Source organism: Hylobates moloch, unplaced genomic scaffold (assembly GCF_009828535.3).
Source record: "Hylobates moloch isolate HMO894 unplaced genomic scaffold, HMol_V3 SCAFFOLD_34, whole genome shotgun sequence".
NCBI lineage: Eukaryota > Metazoa > Chordata > Mammalia > Primates > Hylobatidae > Hylobates > Hylobates moloch.
Genome location: NW_026652309.1, coordinates 1,753,345 through 1,771,377, shown reverse-complemented (window position 1 = coordinate 1,771,377; position 18,033 = coordinate 1,753,345). Strand labels below are relative to the sequence as shown.

Below are 18,033 nucleotides of genomic sequence, written 5' to 3'. Positions count from 1 at the left end.
CCGTCCTGCACTAGCTTCAGAAATGTCTTTTCTCACTGGGTCGACCCGAGGTCAGACCCTGTCTGTCCCTAATCCTCCTGGTGCTGGGTCACCGGGTCCTCTTGCAGGATGACTGGAATTGTTGGCGGTGGCGGTGCACCTGCCCTCTCCGGCTCAGGGGAGGACCAGGCGTGAGGGCTGTTGCTCTGGGGTAGGCACGCGGTGCCGCCGCCTCTGCTGTGGATGGGAGGACTCGCCAGGGTGAGGAGCAGAGGGGCTTTCCTGGCTTTGGGGTTGAGGAACCGGCTTCAGCCACCGCCTTCCACTGCTGGCTGGGACGAATCTGCAGCCGGAGGCGCCCTCCTGTGGCCGGCCAGGCTCATGAGCCTCCCTGCAAGGTGGACGGGACTTGACGCAGGACAGGCCCTGTGAGGCTGCGGGAGTGGATTGTCAGGGACTCCGGAGCCTCATTTGAGCCCCCTCGAAACTCACATTTGAACTTCCTTGGCCAGGACAAACCCCAGGATTGCCCTCTGCCCTGCACACGCACACATATGCACACACACGTACACACACATTGGACATCCTGGAGCTTGCCCTGAAGCAGGTGGGCAGCCTGGTGGAGTGAGCTGGACTCCGGGCAGGGCCAGCAGAAGAGAGCCCGCCAGCTCCCGGGGGTTAGGCAGCACCCAGGGCATGAGTTTGCTCCCCCTGGGGTGTTATTTTATGATCGATGGTCTGCTTTATGAACCACTCTGACCCCATCCCCTCCTGTTCCTGTGACTCTAGTCATCAGCTTGGACCTAGGAAGGACCCTGCTGGTGGCATTATTACATTACTAGATGTGTGCAGTGGCCAGTTGTGCCCTGGGGAGGGCAGAGGGGACCCCTCTGCTGTCTTCAGTGCTCCTTCCACCCTCGTCTCAGATATCCATGACTAAGCGAGGCCAGACCAAATCTCTGGCACAAGGGGTCCCCTTCCCCAGTCCCCTTGCCCTGGTCCCCAGCCCACGTTTCTCTGTGCTAGACACTGTTTATGTTCTGAATGACTTTCCTCCATCTCCCTGTATGCGTTGACTTGGCATTTTCTTAAATAATTTAAGGAATTTCCTACCCCGTCATTGGGTATAAAAGAAGAGAGTTTATTACTCTGTGCTGTGTTCAGTGACCTGAGATTGACTAGACATTCTTTCCTCAGGGAATTGGACAGTGACAAATCAAGTCTGTCTGGTTTCCATGTGGTAGGAACGCTGGGGGACACATGTCTGCACGTGTGCACACACATGCACATATGTGCACCCACCTGTGCTTGCACTGTGCACATGTGCCGTGACACACGTGTGTGCCTGCATGTGCATCTATGAGTGTGTGTGCATGTCTGCAGCACGTCCCCTCTCACTGTGGCTGCTCAGGCGCACTGCTCTGCGCTCCCCTCTGCAGCCCTCAGAAGGAGAGTGGCCGGGGAGGGGGGGAGGCTGACCTTCCGGCGAGAGGAGCAGGGCCTGGGTTCCCACCACCCACCCCCCCCAACCCCTCCCCAACCAGCGTTTCTTAGCAACAGCCCTGCCACCAGGGCTATTTTGGGAACTGAAACTTTTCATTGACCATGATTATCAGCTGGAGCTCCGACCGCAACCCAGAGAAGTCCTGCAAGGGCTGCTAAGCTGCAGAAGCAGGGGAAGGGTCAAAGACTGTGGAGGGGCGTGGTGCTTTTGTGAGTCTGGAGACCTCTGGGCCTTCCAGGTTCAACGTTCTGGCCTTTTTCTAGTGGGAGTTGTGAGGATTTTGATGATGATGATGGAGGCATCCTTACTATTAACAGCAGTGACAGTCATGGCAGCAAAAGACCTGTGCATTCTAAGGTCTGGTGTCCATAACTGCAAGTGGTAGGTGGCAGCCTTGCCTGTCACATAGGGTAGGTGTGAAGCTCAAGCTGGCAGAGCCCTGTGCTCCCCCCCACGCCAGCTCTCACATTCCCTGTGTATTGCCAGGGACCGGGTAAGCTGTGCTGTCACAGTTGCACGTCAAATGCGAGTAAGTCAGTCATGAGAAAGGGCTGGTTTCAGTGTTCAGCTTTGTGACCTCTAATTTTGTCTACTCGGTGAGCTGTCTTGGCTTGTATCTGGGTTGGTGGGCTCTTATAGCCAAGGGTCAAATCTGGCTTGGGACTTGTTTTTATGTGGTCTTTGAGCTGAGAATATTTTTTAGATAGAAAAGACTTTCATAAAAATTAAAAACAAAATCAAGGAAGAGTTGCAGCACGGGGGATACAGCACGTGGCCCACAGAGCCTGGCACATTCGCCATCTGCGCCTTATGGGAAGAGCCTGCCAGCCTCGCCTGGACCTCTGGGCAACTGACGCGGCTGCATGGATGAGATCGTCCAGCCCCAAATCTCCAGACTTCTGGCGTGGCTGACCTTTTCATTCTCCCCGGAGGAGACATGTGCAGCAGGGGGAATATGATCAGCAGTGATGACAAGCTCAAATCTCTTCCAGGGTCCCAGGCAGGAAATGGGTCTGGCATGAGTCCTGGGTGTGGTGAGAACTCTGGAGGGAGAAATGGTTCTGTCCTAAGCCTGCTGTTAGCAGATGGGCCCAAAGGTGCAGACCAAGGGGCCAGATCACTCTTGTCACCCTCCTCTTCTCGTTGTCAGAAACCATCACCAACAACATGACAGAAAGCACATGTGAAGTGCATACCTTATGCCAGACACATTCCATACCTTAGCTTCGTTAACTCTCACAGTGTTGCCACGAAGCAAGCAGAAATATTATCCCCATTTTATAGATAAGGAAATTGAGATCCAGAGGAAGTTGCTATTTGGGACGCATGATGAGGTGACCGTATACCGTTTGTCCAAACAGGACACTTTTAGGAGTGAAAGGGACACTGTTGAAGGACACAGGGATGGCAGGTAGGAATCAGGACTGACCAGGGCTTATGGACCCTGACCCTGAAGTAAATGTTGCCTCCTCCTTCCACTGCCAGGATGGGAGGTGTGTGGAAGGAGGTCAGCGTAGGCTAGCATCCCCAAACGGCCACCTCGTGGCTGTGTCGACATGTGCAGGTCACACTGCCCTCTGCACTGGGCCTCCAGGAACCGCTGTAGGGATTGAGAGGTGTCCTGCAGGGCCATGTGGAGGCTTTGTGCATGGGGCTGTAACGTGCATCTCAGTGACGTGACTGCGACTTGCTGGCCGAGGGCCCTGCCATCCTACAGTTGGGTAACTGGGCCATTTATTTTGCTCTCCAAGTGCTGAGCCCCTCACCATTAAGGTGCAAACCCAGGGATGGCAAGTGAAGGGCCAGACTCTCAGAGGCTGCAGCAGCCGAGCTTCAAGACAGAGAAAGCACCAGGTCCTTCCTTGCGCCCTGCCAGTGCCTCCCCTTCTGGGAAGGCTGCCTGTCAGACCTGGGGACCCCGGCTCTGTGTTCCCTCCATCCATGAGTGTGCCCCATTCCTGGGCTCACGGTGCCATGTGTGGTCATCTGCATGGCTTCCTCAGAGTGTGAGACCCCTGGGGGCAAGGACTGTATCTTATTAACCTCCACCTTGCCAGGGTCTATTACAGTGCCAGACACGTAGCCGGTGATCAATAAACACCTGTCTAATGCCTGGCTGAGGGTCAAACGGTGGGTGCAGAGGTGCGTTGGTTCTCTGCAGCCATGACAACCCCTGCATCTCAGAGACCTACAGCAATCACCGTTTGTTGTCCCCTGTCTGGGTTGGCCTATGATCTGCCCCATGGGTCTGTGACTCCAGCCAGCTGCTGGGCATGTCTTCAGGGCAAAGGTCCAGTGAAACAGGAGGGACAAGCAGGGATGTGCAAGCACTTCTCATGCCACTGCTGCATCATACACACTGTGTCCCATCGACCAAAGCAAGCCCCAGGGCAGAGGCCGGGGTCAGAGTGGGGCCACTGCAAAGGTGCATGGCAGTGGGTGTGGACGTGGCTCGGGGCACTGTGCAGTCTCCCACAGGTGTCGGAGGAAGAGTGCACACAGGGAGTGGGGTGCAAAAGCAGAAACCAGGCTAGGGTGTGCTAAGGTGCCCAGGGCTGCCTTGGAAAGTCCAGACTTGGAGAAGGACTCCTAGGGTGTGTGGTGAGGGGGAGAGAGGTGGGGGACCACCGAGAGCCTAGAATGGATACTTCTCAGAAAGACTCTTGGGATGATGGAAGGGATGAAGGAAGGGAGGCGCAGGCCCAGCTGACAGCTACATTTCCTTGTAGATGCTGAAAGCAAAACTTGCAACCCCGATGGAGGACCCCGATCTGTACAGAGTGAACCACCCACTCCCAAGTCGGAGATGCTGACTTCAGAAGATGCCCAGCCCGGAAGCCCCTTGGCCACTGGGACGGACCAGGTCTCCCTGGACAAGCCACTGTCCTCAGCCGCCCACTTGGACGATGCAGGTACTGGCTGGAGACCACGCGAAGTTGAGCTTCTCCTAGAATGGCCATACGTCCCCACTGGTGTCCTTAGCTATAGCTTAGGCAACAGCCCTCGTAGAACATTGTTCTCAAGAGAGCTGGGCCCGTGCTGTAAGCGCTGCCATGCTGTGCTGCCTGGCTGGGTTGAAGTGTTTGCTGGGGCACTTTTCTCTACTGTCTCTTTCCAAGTCTGGCACAGCCGATAAGTGAAGGTACTTAACAATGTTCATCTCTCTGGCACACCTACCCGCCTCCCAGGGCGTCTTTGTGTTTCTCTGCGAACTTCTAGGCAGGAAAGTGCTCTCTGGAGGAGCAAGAGCCCAGTGGGGGGATTTTAGTGACTCTAAAAGGGGTAGGACGTAGGGTTGAGGGACTTTTCTGTGACCGAAATCCTGCCACGGGGGCCTCTTGGCCTAAGAGATGCTTAAGTCCCTGCATGTGTGCATGCCTGGGAGCTGGTAGGTGCTGATGCAGGCTCAGCATGCTGCAGCCTATGCGGGGCTCTTCTGCTGCTTCTTGAGGGGAGTTGGGCTTGGGGCCTTGCTCCAAGCCTCAGTTTCCCTCTGTTAAATGGGAAAAGTAATGGACCTACGTCAGGGTCGTTTGGAGGGTGGGAGGAACTCAGCACACTGTCTGCCGTGTCCATGACTATTATCAAAGGCAGTAGGGGCTTTGCGTCGTGGTGGTTGTTTTTATTTTAATTGAATAGGCCAGGGCACTTCCCAAGGATAGGGGAGAAGGGAGGAAGGATAGAGGGGAGGAAAGCAGGAACTGGCCACAGAAACCTGCAGATGCTTCACCAGCTCTTCCTCCTCCTCCCCCACCTGGCAGAGTGATTCTTCTGGAGCTTCACTGTTGACTTGGAATCCTGATGTCTCGTAAAATTTCAAGCTATAAGCAAGTCTCACACGGTTTGGGGGTGGGAAGGTGAACGCGTCTCTCCGTGAGTGTGGGAGGTTGGAAATCCAAGCCCCAGGACAGCCTGCTGGGCTTCTGCTTCAGAGCGGGTAGACACCTGGTCCTCCGTGCCCGGGACTTCCTTCTACCACACAAGGGTGGCACCACACACTCGCAGACCGCCCGTTCCACAACGCCCCTGCAGCGCTAGCAGGCACCTGCCCAGAGGCATGCTCGGCCCTCCTCGGGGGTGGCTGTGTCTCTCCAGTTTCACTTGGCTTGGAATTTGGGGTCTGAGAGTTGTGACCTCTGGAGGGTCCCAGCTCTCATGCAGAGGCCCCCTCCACACACACAGGTCTCTGTGTGCCCCAGGCATCTGACTTTGGGGCTGGCGTGGTTCTTTTTTTTTTTTTTAGTACTTTAAGTTCTAGGGTACATGTGCACAACATGCAGGTTTGTTACATATGTATACATTCGCCATGTTGGTGTGCTGCACCCATTAACTCGTCATTTACACTAGGTATATCTCCTGATGCTTTCCCTCCCCCTCCCCCCACCAAGCAATGGCAACAAAAGCCAAAACTGACAAATGGAATCTAAACTAAAGAGCTTCTGCGCAGCAAAAGAAACTACCATCAGAGTGAACAGGCAACCTACAGAATGGGAGAAAATTTTTGCCATCTACTCATCTGACAAAGGGCTAATATCCAGATTCTACAAAGAACTCAAACAAATTTATAAGAAAACTCCATCAGAAAGTGGGTGAAGGATATGAACAGACACTTCTCAAAAGAAGACATTTATGCAACCCGCTGGCGTGGTTCTTAAGGCTGAGCAGAGCCTGGCCTTCCTGCCGTGGTGTGGTCCCCGCAGCCCAGCCCTTGTGTGTGGCCTGTGAGCCTCCCCAAGGGAGGCAGGGCTGCTGCTCCCAGCCCCTGCTGGGGCTCACACTGCTCCTTGGCAGTGATTTCTATCGCTCAGCTCAGGGCCTGTGCCTGCTCCCCTCAGCGTCCTCTTCTGACCTCAGACACATGCTCTCGCTCTCTCTCCAGATGCTGGGTGTGGGGATGGGTTCCTGAGAGCAGAGTGGGTCTGTTGAGATTACACATTTGTATCAAGGACCCTCTCCTGGGTGAGGCCGGAGGGAGGAGTGGGAATCAGCCAGGCAGAGAGCGAGGTGCAGAGCATCCCAGAAAGGGGAATGACATGCAAAGACGGGGGACAGGAACACACACGTTTTCTGTAAAGGGCCAGAGAGGAAAGAGCATCAGTTCTGCAGGCTGGAGGTGTCTGACGCAGCCACTCACCTCTGCCCTCATAGCACAAAAGCAGCATCGATGGTGAAAGGGTGGGGCTCTTGTCGGTGGAACTTTATTGATTAAAAACAATCCAGGGCCCGGTGAGGTGGGTCACACCTATCATTCCAGCACTTTGGGAAGCCAAGACAGGAGAATCACTTGAACCTAGGAGTTCAAAGTCATCCTGGACAGCATAGCATGACACTGTCTCTACAAAAAAGTTTTGTTTTTTGTTTTTGGTTCTAATTAGCTGAGTGTGTGGGCACACACCTGTAGTCCTAGCTACTCATGAAGCTGAGGCAGGAGGATAAGCTGAGCCCAGGAGGTCAAGGCTGCAGTGAGCCGTGATCACACCACTCACTGCACTCCAGTCTGGATGACAGAGCCAGACCCTGTTTCAAAAAAATTTAAAACAAACAGCCCACAGATTGGAGAGAGAGAAGAGGCCTGGCAGGTTTTCCCTGAGGGCAGCTGGAACCCCCAGGGATGGAGAGACAATGGGATTTGCCTTGTAGGAAGCGCTCTGCTGGTGACTAGGCAAGACCTGGGGGAGACTGGAGCCGCCTGGTTCCCCGGGGACTTGTCTTATTCCCAGCTTCCCCAGTGTGGGTCTTGCGCCCCTGGGGTTTGTGAGATGACTTCTTGTGAATGGCATGTGGACAGACAATGAAAAAACATTATTAATGTTTAATTAATAATGGAAATGTTTAAACATTAATAATGAAAATACTTTTCAGTAATTAAGGCAAGTAGTATTGGCTTCTCATTTTGGGCAATGATAGAGATTTGCTTTTTCTTATAAACAGCGATAAAAATGTAAATTCACTTAAAGTAAAATATAGCAAACAAAACTATAGAAAGTACAGAGGAATGTCCAAAATGTCTAAAGCAGGAGCCACAAGTCTGGTTTAAGAAAGACCATTCCATTCCTTAGGGATGCAGCTGGCTTATTAGCAGTTAGTGACATTTGTCATCATGCTGGGGATAACAAGAGGTGACACAAGTGGCTGCCTGCATGCAGGGTGGGGGAGCGTGCTCTGCTAATGACTGCACATTCATTAGCTTACTTAGCCCTGGAAGCAGCCCCCAGAGATCTCACGCCCATGATGAAATGCTGGCACACAAGTAAAATAACTGGTCCAAATAACTGGAAACAGAGGGCAACGTCTTTGACATCAGGCCGACCTGGGTTTGAGACACACGGCTGAACTCCTTACTGAGCTGTGGGGCCATGGGCAAGTGACTGAACCTCTCTGATCCTGTTTGGCCAACTGTAAAATGAGGATAGTAGTCATACTGACCTCCCAGCGTCACTAAAATTAAATTACGTGATCCCCAGAAAAGGCTTCTCTCTATCCTAACCCACACCGAGCCCTTGGAAAGTGTTTGCTGCTCCTACTGTAGCCTCAGTGTCACTCTCACCATCATCATTGTCGTCATGATTTTCATCTGTTGTCTTCATTGTCAAAAACAACCCTTGGAAAGGGACGCACTAACACACAATATTTAGCTGCCTACAGATGCTCCCAGAGAGGCCATCTCTCTAGGAGCACGTGTATTTTGGGATGTGGGGCCACCTGCAGTTTGCTGTGGCTGGGACAACCCCGAGGCCTCATCCAGCCCTGCAGGCCTGGGATCCTGCACCAGGGACATCATTCACCTCCACGACACCAGGTCAGTGTTCGGAAGCCATGAGCCATCAGCAGCATCCCTATAAACAGGGTGTAACTTAACACAGGGACATTAAATGCACTGGTTAAAAATTTCCAAGCCAATGTTTAAAAATCAGGAGCGTTCACAGCAATCCAGATGTGCAGTTTCTTTTCAGTCATCAAAGTTCAGGCCTCCCTGGATCCCTGTTCCCACACAGCCAGGGTCGCTGGAGCTGAACAGAGTCTGTCCCTGTAGATGGGTGTTGGAGTTTGCAACCCCCTCCGTGAAGGTTAAGAGCCTAGTCTTTGGAGCCAACCCCTGTGTTACTGACTTTTAATCTTCTGCTTTGGGCCTCAGTATTTTGTGATAGAAGGAGTTAAAGCCTGAGGCCACTGTGAGGCAACGCGGTCCTAGGTCTCCGGTTTCTACTGCAGAGCTCGGGGGACCAGCTGTTTGATGCTGTGTGTCTGATGCTGTCTGTTCTCTTCCCACATTCTGCACCTCAGCACCCAAGGGAGCTGCCCACGTCTGGGCCCAGTCGCTCTGTGTCGTGGGTAATTCCATGACAGACAGATGTCATCTAATGGCAGACAAAGCCAGATCCTCAAGTGGCAAATGTGTCATGTGAGTGCTGGAACCTGGGCCCTGCTTCTCTCCTTGACCTTGGACAAGTTCAGGGAAACCTCATGGGGGCCCAGAACATGGTGCCCCGTGGGTGATGGTCTACACCTGCAGGAGCCCCTGAGGTCTCTGCGGTGGTGCTCACTGCTGTCCTGAAAAGGTCAGCTGCTTTCTCTTAAAAAGCAAACCTCCCATGAGCTTTGCTGGGGGTGGGGGAGAGGGATCATCAAAAAGCACAAGGGGCTGTCCCGGGTCACTCCTGGCATCCAGATGGCAACATCCAGGACTGGAGTTGCTGCTTCCCCGTGCCCCAACCATGATGAGTGTGGGTGGCGGGGGATACATCTGAATATTGCAAATCTCTCAGGAGGAGGACACTGTCAATGATTTTGACCATTATTTTCCTCAAGCCTTTGGTTTGGTGATTTGGGTTGACTTTGGGCTTTTGTGTTTGGGGCGATTTTGCTTTTCTTGGTTTTGTTTGGATGGTGCTTGATATGGTTTGGCTGTGTCCCCACCCAAATCTCATCTTGAATTGTAGCTCCCATAATTCCCACATGTTGTGGGAGGGACCTGGTGGGAGATCATTGAATCATGGGGGCGGTTTCCCCAGTACTGTTCTCATGGTAGTGAATAAGCCTCGTGAGATCTGATGGTTTTATAAGGGAAAACCCCTTTTGCTTCATTCTCATTCTCTCGTCTGCCACCATGTAAGATGTGCCTTTCGCCTTCCGCCATGATTGTGAGACCTCCCCAGCTATATGGAACTATGAGTCCATTACACTTCTTTTTCTTTATGAATTACTCAGTCTCAGGTATGTCTTTATCAGCAGCATGAAAACAGACTAATAAGTGCCACACCAGCAACAGAGCATTCCCTACAAAGCCCAGAAGGATCTGGTGTTTTGACACAAATGGGAACAGAGTCCTCTTCAGTGTTTCTACTATGGGACAGGGGCTGAGTTCTGGCCTTCCCATGAGTGCACTAATTAAAAAGGAGAGTGACACTCGGGGAGCGTGTTCTGTGTGCACTCTATTATCTTATAACAGCCCCACATTTTTGGATGAGAAAACAAAGCCCAGAGAGGTTAAGTCACTTTCCCAGGCCGTAGAGCATAAAAACAGATCAAACCCAATGGCGGGACTGGGTTTGCTCTTCACCATAACAGTCTATAGCCTAAACTCTAGAGCCAAAGAGGAGACTAACATTTGTTCTGCTTCTGGAATGTTCTGGAATGTGAGTCTAGAACAAGGACTGTCAAATTGCAGGCTGCAGGTCAGATACTGCCCATGTCTGTGTCTGCATGGCATGGAACACTGCTCTAGTGTGCTGGTCCTGGGAGCCAGGAGACCACAGTGAGGTGCCTCCCTCCCTGCGCCCTGCTCCTGTCTCGCCAGCTGGTGGCTGCCCTTCACCACTGCCTGGGGCCTATGCTGGTCCCAGCTACTCCTGGGGACTGGGCTCTGGGCAACTGCTGGTCACTGAGTGGAGGAACCTCATCTGGGAGTTGGTGAGCCACTCGGCCCGCAGCCAGCTGCCCAAGCTGAGACCAAGGATGTGTTGGGTGTACGGGGGTGGAGTACAAATGACCATGGCTCTTCATGTCCATCCTTGGGCTGGCCACCCTCGAACTCCAGAATGTCTTTAGCAGGTGATAACTGGCTGCAAAGTGTGCCCCCTGCCCTGGTAGCTCTCTCGAGAAAAGTGGCAGGGCAGAGTTTTTCCTCTTTTTGTTTAGGTTCCTATATAATATTCTTGATTTTGCCTCTTAGCCTGGAAAGCCAAAAATGTTTACTGTCTGCATCTGAACAGACAAGGTTTATCAGCCCCTGCTCTGGAAAATAAGTGAGGATTACACAGAAAGGTGTCAGTGGAACGTGCTTAGCAAAGAGGTATCAGTAAGTTGTGAACTTGTGGCGCTGTGGTTGAGCTTCAGGTATTTCCATTCCTAGCCCTGACCCCTGCGTTGGGGTTTGCACAGTGTAGGAGCTGGTTGAGACTTCATTTGGTAAGAGGGAGCCTCTGCTGGTCCAGCCCCAAGGGAGGGGTCCCCCAAATGCAGAGAACATGCAGAGCCAGTGTCTTCTTCCACTTTTTAAAAAATTGATTCAGCACTTGAGACTTTAACAGATGTTGAAATTTCAGTTTTGACAAGATTCCAAGATACAATGGTGGCTGCACACTCACACGAGATGCAGAGGGCGGTGTCAGAGAGGAGAGGGAAGATGCTGAAAACTGTCTCCTATCCTTAGAGCCATCAGGCAGGCCAAGGATGTGAGGGTTCAGTGTGTGGTGAGGATGGATGTTTTGGGGGAGACTTTGGAGGAGGGTTTTGGTCAGTGTAGCTGGTGTGGTGAGTCTCATGGCCATCAGGGTGAAGGGTGGGGAACCCAGAGTCCCACCTTGGGCAGATGGAATGAGGGGGCCTCAGAGGCTTACCCTTTACCCTGTGCCTTAAGGCAGTGGCACTATGACCATTGACTCAGTCCTGGGAAATCCAGAGCTCCCCTGTCCAGTGCAGTAGCCACTAGCCATGTGGCTGTTTGAAATAATTAAAATTTAAGCTTGTTTGTCACTCCAGCCACTTGTCCAGTGTTCAGTGGTCATGAGGGTCTAGTGGCCACCATATGGACAAGGAAGAGACATGTCCATCATCTCAGAAAGTGCTACTGGGTAGTACTGAGGGTCAGGGTGGCTGCACATCTACTTTGCTGTGAAACAAGGAGAGATGTAGTTTGGATTGGCCAGCCTTCCAGAGTTCTCCATACTAACAGAGACTGTAATAGCAACAAAGGCCACATGGCCCAAGCTGGAAGTATTTTCTACCTGGCCCTCTGCAGGAAAGGCCCGCCAAACCCTGGTTTGGAGAATGGGTTTCCATTGGGGTGGGAAGCATTGCCAGGAGCTGGGAGGCTGGTGAGGAGGCCCAGGCAGAAGTTCTGACAGCTCACACTGGGAAACACGTGGATATTTCTGAGAAATATTTTGGAAGTAGAGTTCATGAGACTCGCCTGTGAATTAGATATAAGGGGTGGGTACAGGGTGGAGAGGATAAGAGAAGGATGGCATGGGGCATCTGGTCTGGCTGGACAGCTGGTGGGTCATGGAGCACTGAATCTGGTGAAAATAGGTGATATGGTTTCGCTGTGTCCCCACCCAAAATGTCATATTGAATTATAATTCCCACAATCCCCATAATCTCCACATGTCAAGGGAGAGGCCAGGTGGAGGCAATTGAATCACAGGCGGCAGTTTTCTCCATGCTATTCTCACAATAGTGAGTTCTCACAAGATCTGATGGTTTTATAAGGGACTCTTCCCCCTTCACTTGGTACATCTCCCTCGTGCCACCTTGTGAAGAAGGTGCTTGCTTCCCCTTTGCCTTCTGCCATGATTGTAAGTTTCCTGAGGCCTCCCCAGCCATGCTGAACTGTCAGCCAATTAAACCTCTCTTCTTTATAAGTTACCCAGTCTCAAGCAGTTATTTTTAGCAGTGTAAGAAGGGACTAATACCGTAGGGATCTGTCTGGATTAGTGCCATGTCCACAGCTTCTAGAATAGTGCCTGGAACCCATGGTTGTTCAACAACATTTGCAAGATGGGTTGATGGTTGAATGAGTAAGAGGGAAGGGAAGGCTCAGGAGAATTTGTTGTGGGGACCAAGATTCAAGTTTGGATGCGATTGGCCTCCAGATGGAGATGCCAATGTGGCCAGCTGGTAACACATGAGTCTGGAGCTCAGAGAAATGGTCCAGGGTTAACAGAGAAATGGAATCAGTTCTGAAGCTAGAGGAGTGGATGAGAATGACCTGTGAGAAGGTTAGACAGGGAAGAGGACCTAGGCCTGCATCCTGGGGCAGCCCAGGTGGACATTCAGATGCAGGAGGTGGGACCTGCCAGAGAGGCTGAGCAGAGGTGGCCAGGGCTCCAGGGGAGAACCAGGAGAGTATGTGTTGGAAAGCCAGAGGGGAAAGTGTTAAAGATGATGGATGGCTGAGTAGGGTGGCCCTGGCTCAGTGAGGGGGCCAGGCCTTGCTGGGTGGAGATGCAGTGTTAAAGGTCATCTTTCATAAGTTCATTTTTCAAAGGAGCAGATAATTGTAACTAAGCTGGGAGTGTACATGAGGTCAAGAGTGTTTGGTTTGGTTTTGGGTAGGATATTTTAGATCTTGCTGGGATCCTGAAAAGAAGGATAAGTCAGTGATGCAGGCCAAGGAGGACAACCTGTCAGTAGCTCAGAGGGATGTAGAACTGGCCCAAGTCAGTGCTTATCTAGTGAAGTCTTATGTGGAGATCAGACATAGAAGATAGATACAGATGGTTGGCTAGGGCTGACCCAGGAGTGGGAACACTGACCCCAGGCTGCTCTTCCTCCCTGGTAATGCTTCCTTTGGTGGCACCTCTGAGCAGGCCCTTGGAGCCTGGTTCAGATGCTGGCCACATTGTCCTGGAGGAGATGAGTCAGAGGAGTACTGAGTAGCTCTAGACAAACCTTCCCCACTATGGTCTCATGTTGGCCTTTCCACCCTTGTAGTGGGCAGGGTCAGGTATTTTATACAGATGTTTGTACAGATGAGGAGACTGAGACTCACTAAGCAAGGTGGAGACCAAAGTCACTCATCTGTAAATAGGTCAAACACATGGAGGAAGGGGGTGGATGCTGGATACCGGTGTAATTGAGGCCAGGTGAGCCATTTCCATGACATCTCTGTCTCCCAAAAGCAGGACTTTGGAAATGTGCTGGGTGACCAGTCCCCTGAGAGCGTGACCCATTCACAAAGAAGCAATCAGGAACAAGAAGTCCTGTAAACCCAAACAATCAAAGCAGGGTGTGAATGCAAGGACCACTTTAAAGGGCTTCAGAATAATAGATGTGTGAATATCTGAAAAGGGGTGGGACCCCCCAGGAGGAAACTTCCTAGAAGAAAACTAGGCCTGGACTGGCTACTGAGAGCTCACCCCATGCCTGGTGGTCTTGGCCAGGAGCTTGGCTGCCGAGGAAATGGGCTGTGAGGTGTGGTGTCCCAAGAATGAGGGTGTCCACTTGCCTGTGCTGATTTACACAAGACAGAAAACTCCACAAAGTTATAACTGGAACCTACATAGAGAAAATGGGCATTTCTATGCTTACCTGTGCCTTAACAAGGACACCTCACAACTATTTTTACTTAGCATAAAAAATTTACATTGATGTTATTATCAGGGCAAAACTTACTAAGTGAAACAACTAATCAGAGTTGTAGACTCTTAGACATTATAGGTTACAAGTCAGATTACATAATGACAGTCTGAAAGCATAGGAGTCTTAAACCCTTTTTAACAAGTAACACTTCTGAGGATAGTTTAATATAGTAAGAAAAATAAAATGAAAACAGCACTTTCAATATGGGTATCCATGCAGAACAAAAGAGTATAGAGCCGATTGTAATGGTTGTTCTCAGTTCAGGCCAACATCATAACACAGAGCCGTCTGCCCTCTGCAGTTGGAGTGTGTGTTGTTGGGGGAGAACAACACATACTCCATCTCTGCTTTCAGAGATTTTGTTCTCCAGGCATTAGGAGGGCTCGCCCTTCTGAGATAAGGACTCCATTGTCATGAACTTAACATAAGAAAGGGCTGGGAATGAGATTTTAAAACTTCCAACATGGGCAATAAAGGAACAGAAACTAATGATAGCTAATGGGATACAAGAGGCGTGCAATATTTGCATCTGGTGTTTAGCTCGAGGCTCTCTGCGGACAGGAATTAGGCCTGTTGTAACACTCCCTCCCTTGATGCCTGTGTTTTCAGCACCATGGACAGCACCAGCAGCTAGTGGGAACCTCTGGAAACAGCAGCTGATAGATGAATGAACCCCATAGGAGCTAACACAGTGACCCAAGGACAAGCTCCAGCTCCACCAGGCTTTTTCCTTAGACATACAGTGGGGAAAGTGTTCGTGTCTTCATTGGGTAGTTGTCAAAACTGAATAAGATGATGTGTGCCAGGTGCCTTCCACAGGCCTTAGCACTCAAGAGTGTGCTGAGAGGGCAGGAGGTGAGGGAATGCTGGTCCCAGGGAGACCACCTCTCTTGGATCAGAGGGAAGGAAGAACAGAGATGCTGGGGACAGCAGTTTGGATTCGAGTCAAATCCAAGAGGAGCCCCGGTCTGATGACTTCAGTTTCCCCTGTAAAGCTGGAGGTGAAGCTGTGTAGTAGGAGCAGGCAAAGGTGGGAAGCTGGAGGTGGGGAAGGGACAGAAAGGGCTTGAGCAGTCATGCAGAGCACCTGCAGGAGGAAGCTCCTGGCCATGGGTCCTGCAGAGTGACCGTTCTTCCTGAAGTGGACTCTATAGGCTCTTCCTCCTGCAATACTAGGCAAGGGCAGAAGCAGACAAGTGGCAGCTTCATCCCCAGATGAAACTTTTCCAGAGAGTTAAATGGAAAGGAATCCAGGCAAAGGACTTAGGGACTGTTGGTCAGATTGTTGTTGAAATAATGGATGATGGAACCCAAGCCAGGTAAAAAGAGAAATAAGAAAGGGAAGGATTGATGGGTTGAGGGAAAGCTGGGGATGGGCAGGCAGGCTGAGGGGTGGTTGTGATGGAAGTGGATGGAGCCTGAATGAGCAGCTAGAAAGGGAGGGATGAGGGTTCTGGGTGGCCTGACCCTTCCTCCAAGTCAATCCTTCCTATCCTCACTCCCACTCTAGGCTGGCATGCCAGATGTTAGAGCTGCTGCAAACAGACAAATAAGAATGAGAGCTGCTGGACTGGAGGGTTACACTGTGTCGTGGCCACTTCTTGCTTAAACTGAGAAAGAATCCTGTGAGGGGCTCTTGTTAACACAATGCCATGCATGAGTAAATGGAGTTTTGGAGAGATTTAGTAACTTAAGGTCCAGGAATAAATTCAGAGACCACTTGAGCCTGGGTGTGTCTGACTCCAAAACCTGGCATGGTGAACACTGCTCCTAGGGGAGGTGGGAGCTGTGGCATGGACCTCTCATGTGGAAAAAATAACAGAATCCCTAATACTATTGAAATGACTTCCCTCTCTGCATCCTCCTCTCTCTGCTTCTGATGGCTCTATTGAGAGTTGAACTTGCAGGAAGTCAAGTGCCTGTATGAGGTCACTGCTCTGTATGCTCTTCACGATCCCATCCCACCAAACCGTCGTGCTTTGCTCTCTTACTTCCACTGCTGTCAGAGGAAACATGCTTTTGAACTCTCTGCTTTGCCTTTGAACCAGCCAAGATGCCATCTGCATCCAGTGGTGAAGAAGCAGATGCTGGCAGCCTCCTGCCCACCACCAATGAGCTCTCCCAAGCCTTAGCTGGGGCTGACTCCCTGGACAGTCCTCCCAGACCTCTGGAGAGATCCGTGGGCCAACTCCCCAGCCCGCCACTGCTGCCCACTCCGCCACCCAAGGCAAGCTCCAAAACCACAAAAAATGTCACAGGTGGGTCCACATGCATCCTGTCCATCCTCTTTCCTTTCTCTGCCCCATCCATCCATCCTACATTCATCCACCCATCCATCATCCGTCTATTCACTGATTCACTCATCCATCCATCCATCCATCCATCCACCCATCCATCCATAGCTTCAACCAGTCTTGATTGGGCACCCACTATGGGCTGGTTCTCATCATTAGCTTCTGTGACTGGGGCTCAGGGCAGGCCCAGAGGAGTAGATCTTACCAAGGAAACTGTGGTTGTCAGGAGTAGACTGCCTAGGCTCCCTCCAGCAAACAGGGCAGTCTCTTTGCAGGAGTCAAAGGGGGCATCTTCTAGGACCTGAATGCGAGAGATGCAGCCAGTTCCCAGGATGGGGCTTGGTTTTAGCTTGGCTTGGCTTTTCTTTTTCTTTTTTCCTTTCTTTTCTTTTCTGTTCTTTTCTTTTCCTTTCCATTCTGTTCCTTTCTGTTCCGTTCCGTTCTTTCTGGATGTTCATGTGTCTGTCTTTCTCTTTGTGCTTCTCTCTGAGTCTCAGTCTCTTTCAGTCAGTCTCTCTCCCTTCCTCCCTCCCTCTCTCTGCTGGTCTCTGTTTTGCTGTTTCACTTTCCCATGAGTTCTGTCCAGCAAGGCAGAGCCAGGAGTAAACAGCAGACATTGGTGGTCAGATAGGGGTGCACAGCTGGACAGAGGCCCCCACAGTCATACACTTATGTAGCTTTTGTCACACTGGCAGAATAATCCTAGCAAGTAGAAATAATTACTTTGCAAGCTTAGGTATTTTTTGTCTGGAATTGACTGCTGCAAACAGGACACATTGATGGTCTCAGGGAAAAAGTAGGCTGTTTATCAAGAGATAATGACTTTTCAGAGTAAAGCCTTGCGTGCTGTCCTTGAAGGCTGTGGGTGTGAAACATGACACATAGCAGAGTTTGACAGTTTTGTTACAATCACCTAACCAGTGATTAACCACCATCAGTAATAGCCATTTGTTGGGTAGGCACGAGGTGCCCCATTTATAGTTGAGAAAACAGGCTCAGGAAACTCCAGTAACTTGTCCCAGGTCCTGGAAATGATTGAGACTTTTGAACCCAGTTTTTGGGCCCAAAGCTTGTTGCTACCACACGTGTGGCCAGGGGCTGGTGCCGTCCCCTCTGTTATCTCACCTAATCCTCATTGTGCTTCTTCGAGTTTTCATGAAAGAGGGAACTGCCACCTTTTGGAAGAGGTGTCAGCTGCTGGGACAGGGAGAGCCCGGGCATGAGCTCGAGAGGGCTGGGTCCCAGACCCTGGCTCTTTTCTGGGGACCTTACTGCCCCTTATGGGGTGAATGTTCAACCTGGAGGTGACTCTTGGGTGGAAACTGCTTTCAGTGGGGCATTTTCCTTGTACACCTAACACGAATTAAGTATTCCGATCTAACTGATGATTCTCAGCCAGACACCGCAGAAACAGGAGGTGAGATGCACCCCACAGGGGGCCTCTTTAGCTGGGACTGCAGATGTTCTGGATGGGTTAGATGTGGGGCTGTGGTGCCCTGTAGTTTCCCAAGTAGTGTTGGTTTGTGGGAGAATGTGCTGCTGGGTGGGTGGAGGGATGAGTGAGGGGGCGCCCCCTCCACCCCACCGCCCTGAGACTTGGCCCCGGCCGTTCTCCCTGCCAGAACATTCTCCCTTCCTGCTTTGCCTGGTCAGTACCTCTGCATGCTTGGGACC

General features: G+C 51.4%; 1 protein-coding gene across 5 annotated transcripts in view; it reads left to right on the top strand.

The window, feature by feature from the left end:
- The window catches only part of LOC116463375 (phosphatase and actin regulator 3), a 272,708-nt gene that overhangs the window by 174,321 nt on the left and 80,354 nt on the right, over positions 1–18,033 (top strand). For all 5 annotated transcript variants that reach the window (XM_058434605.1, XM_058434608.1, XM_032146459.2 and 2 more), the window contains exons 4-5: positions 4,213–4,395; positions 16,114–16,323. In XM_058434605.1, coding sequence (XP_058290588.1) covers positions 4,213–4,395; positions 16,114–16,323 — 393 coding nt within the window. The remainder of the gene's footprint in view (positions 1–4,212; positions 4,396–16,113; positions 16,324–18,033) is intronic.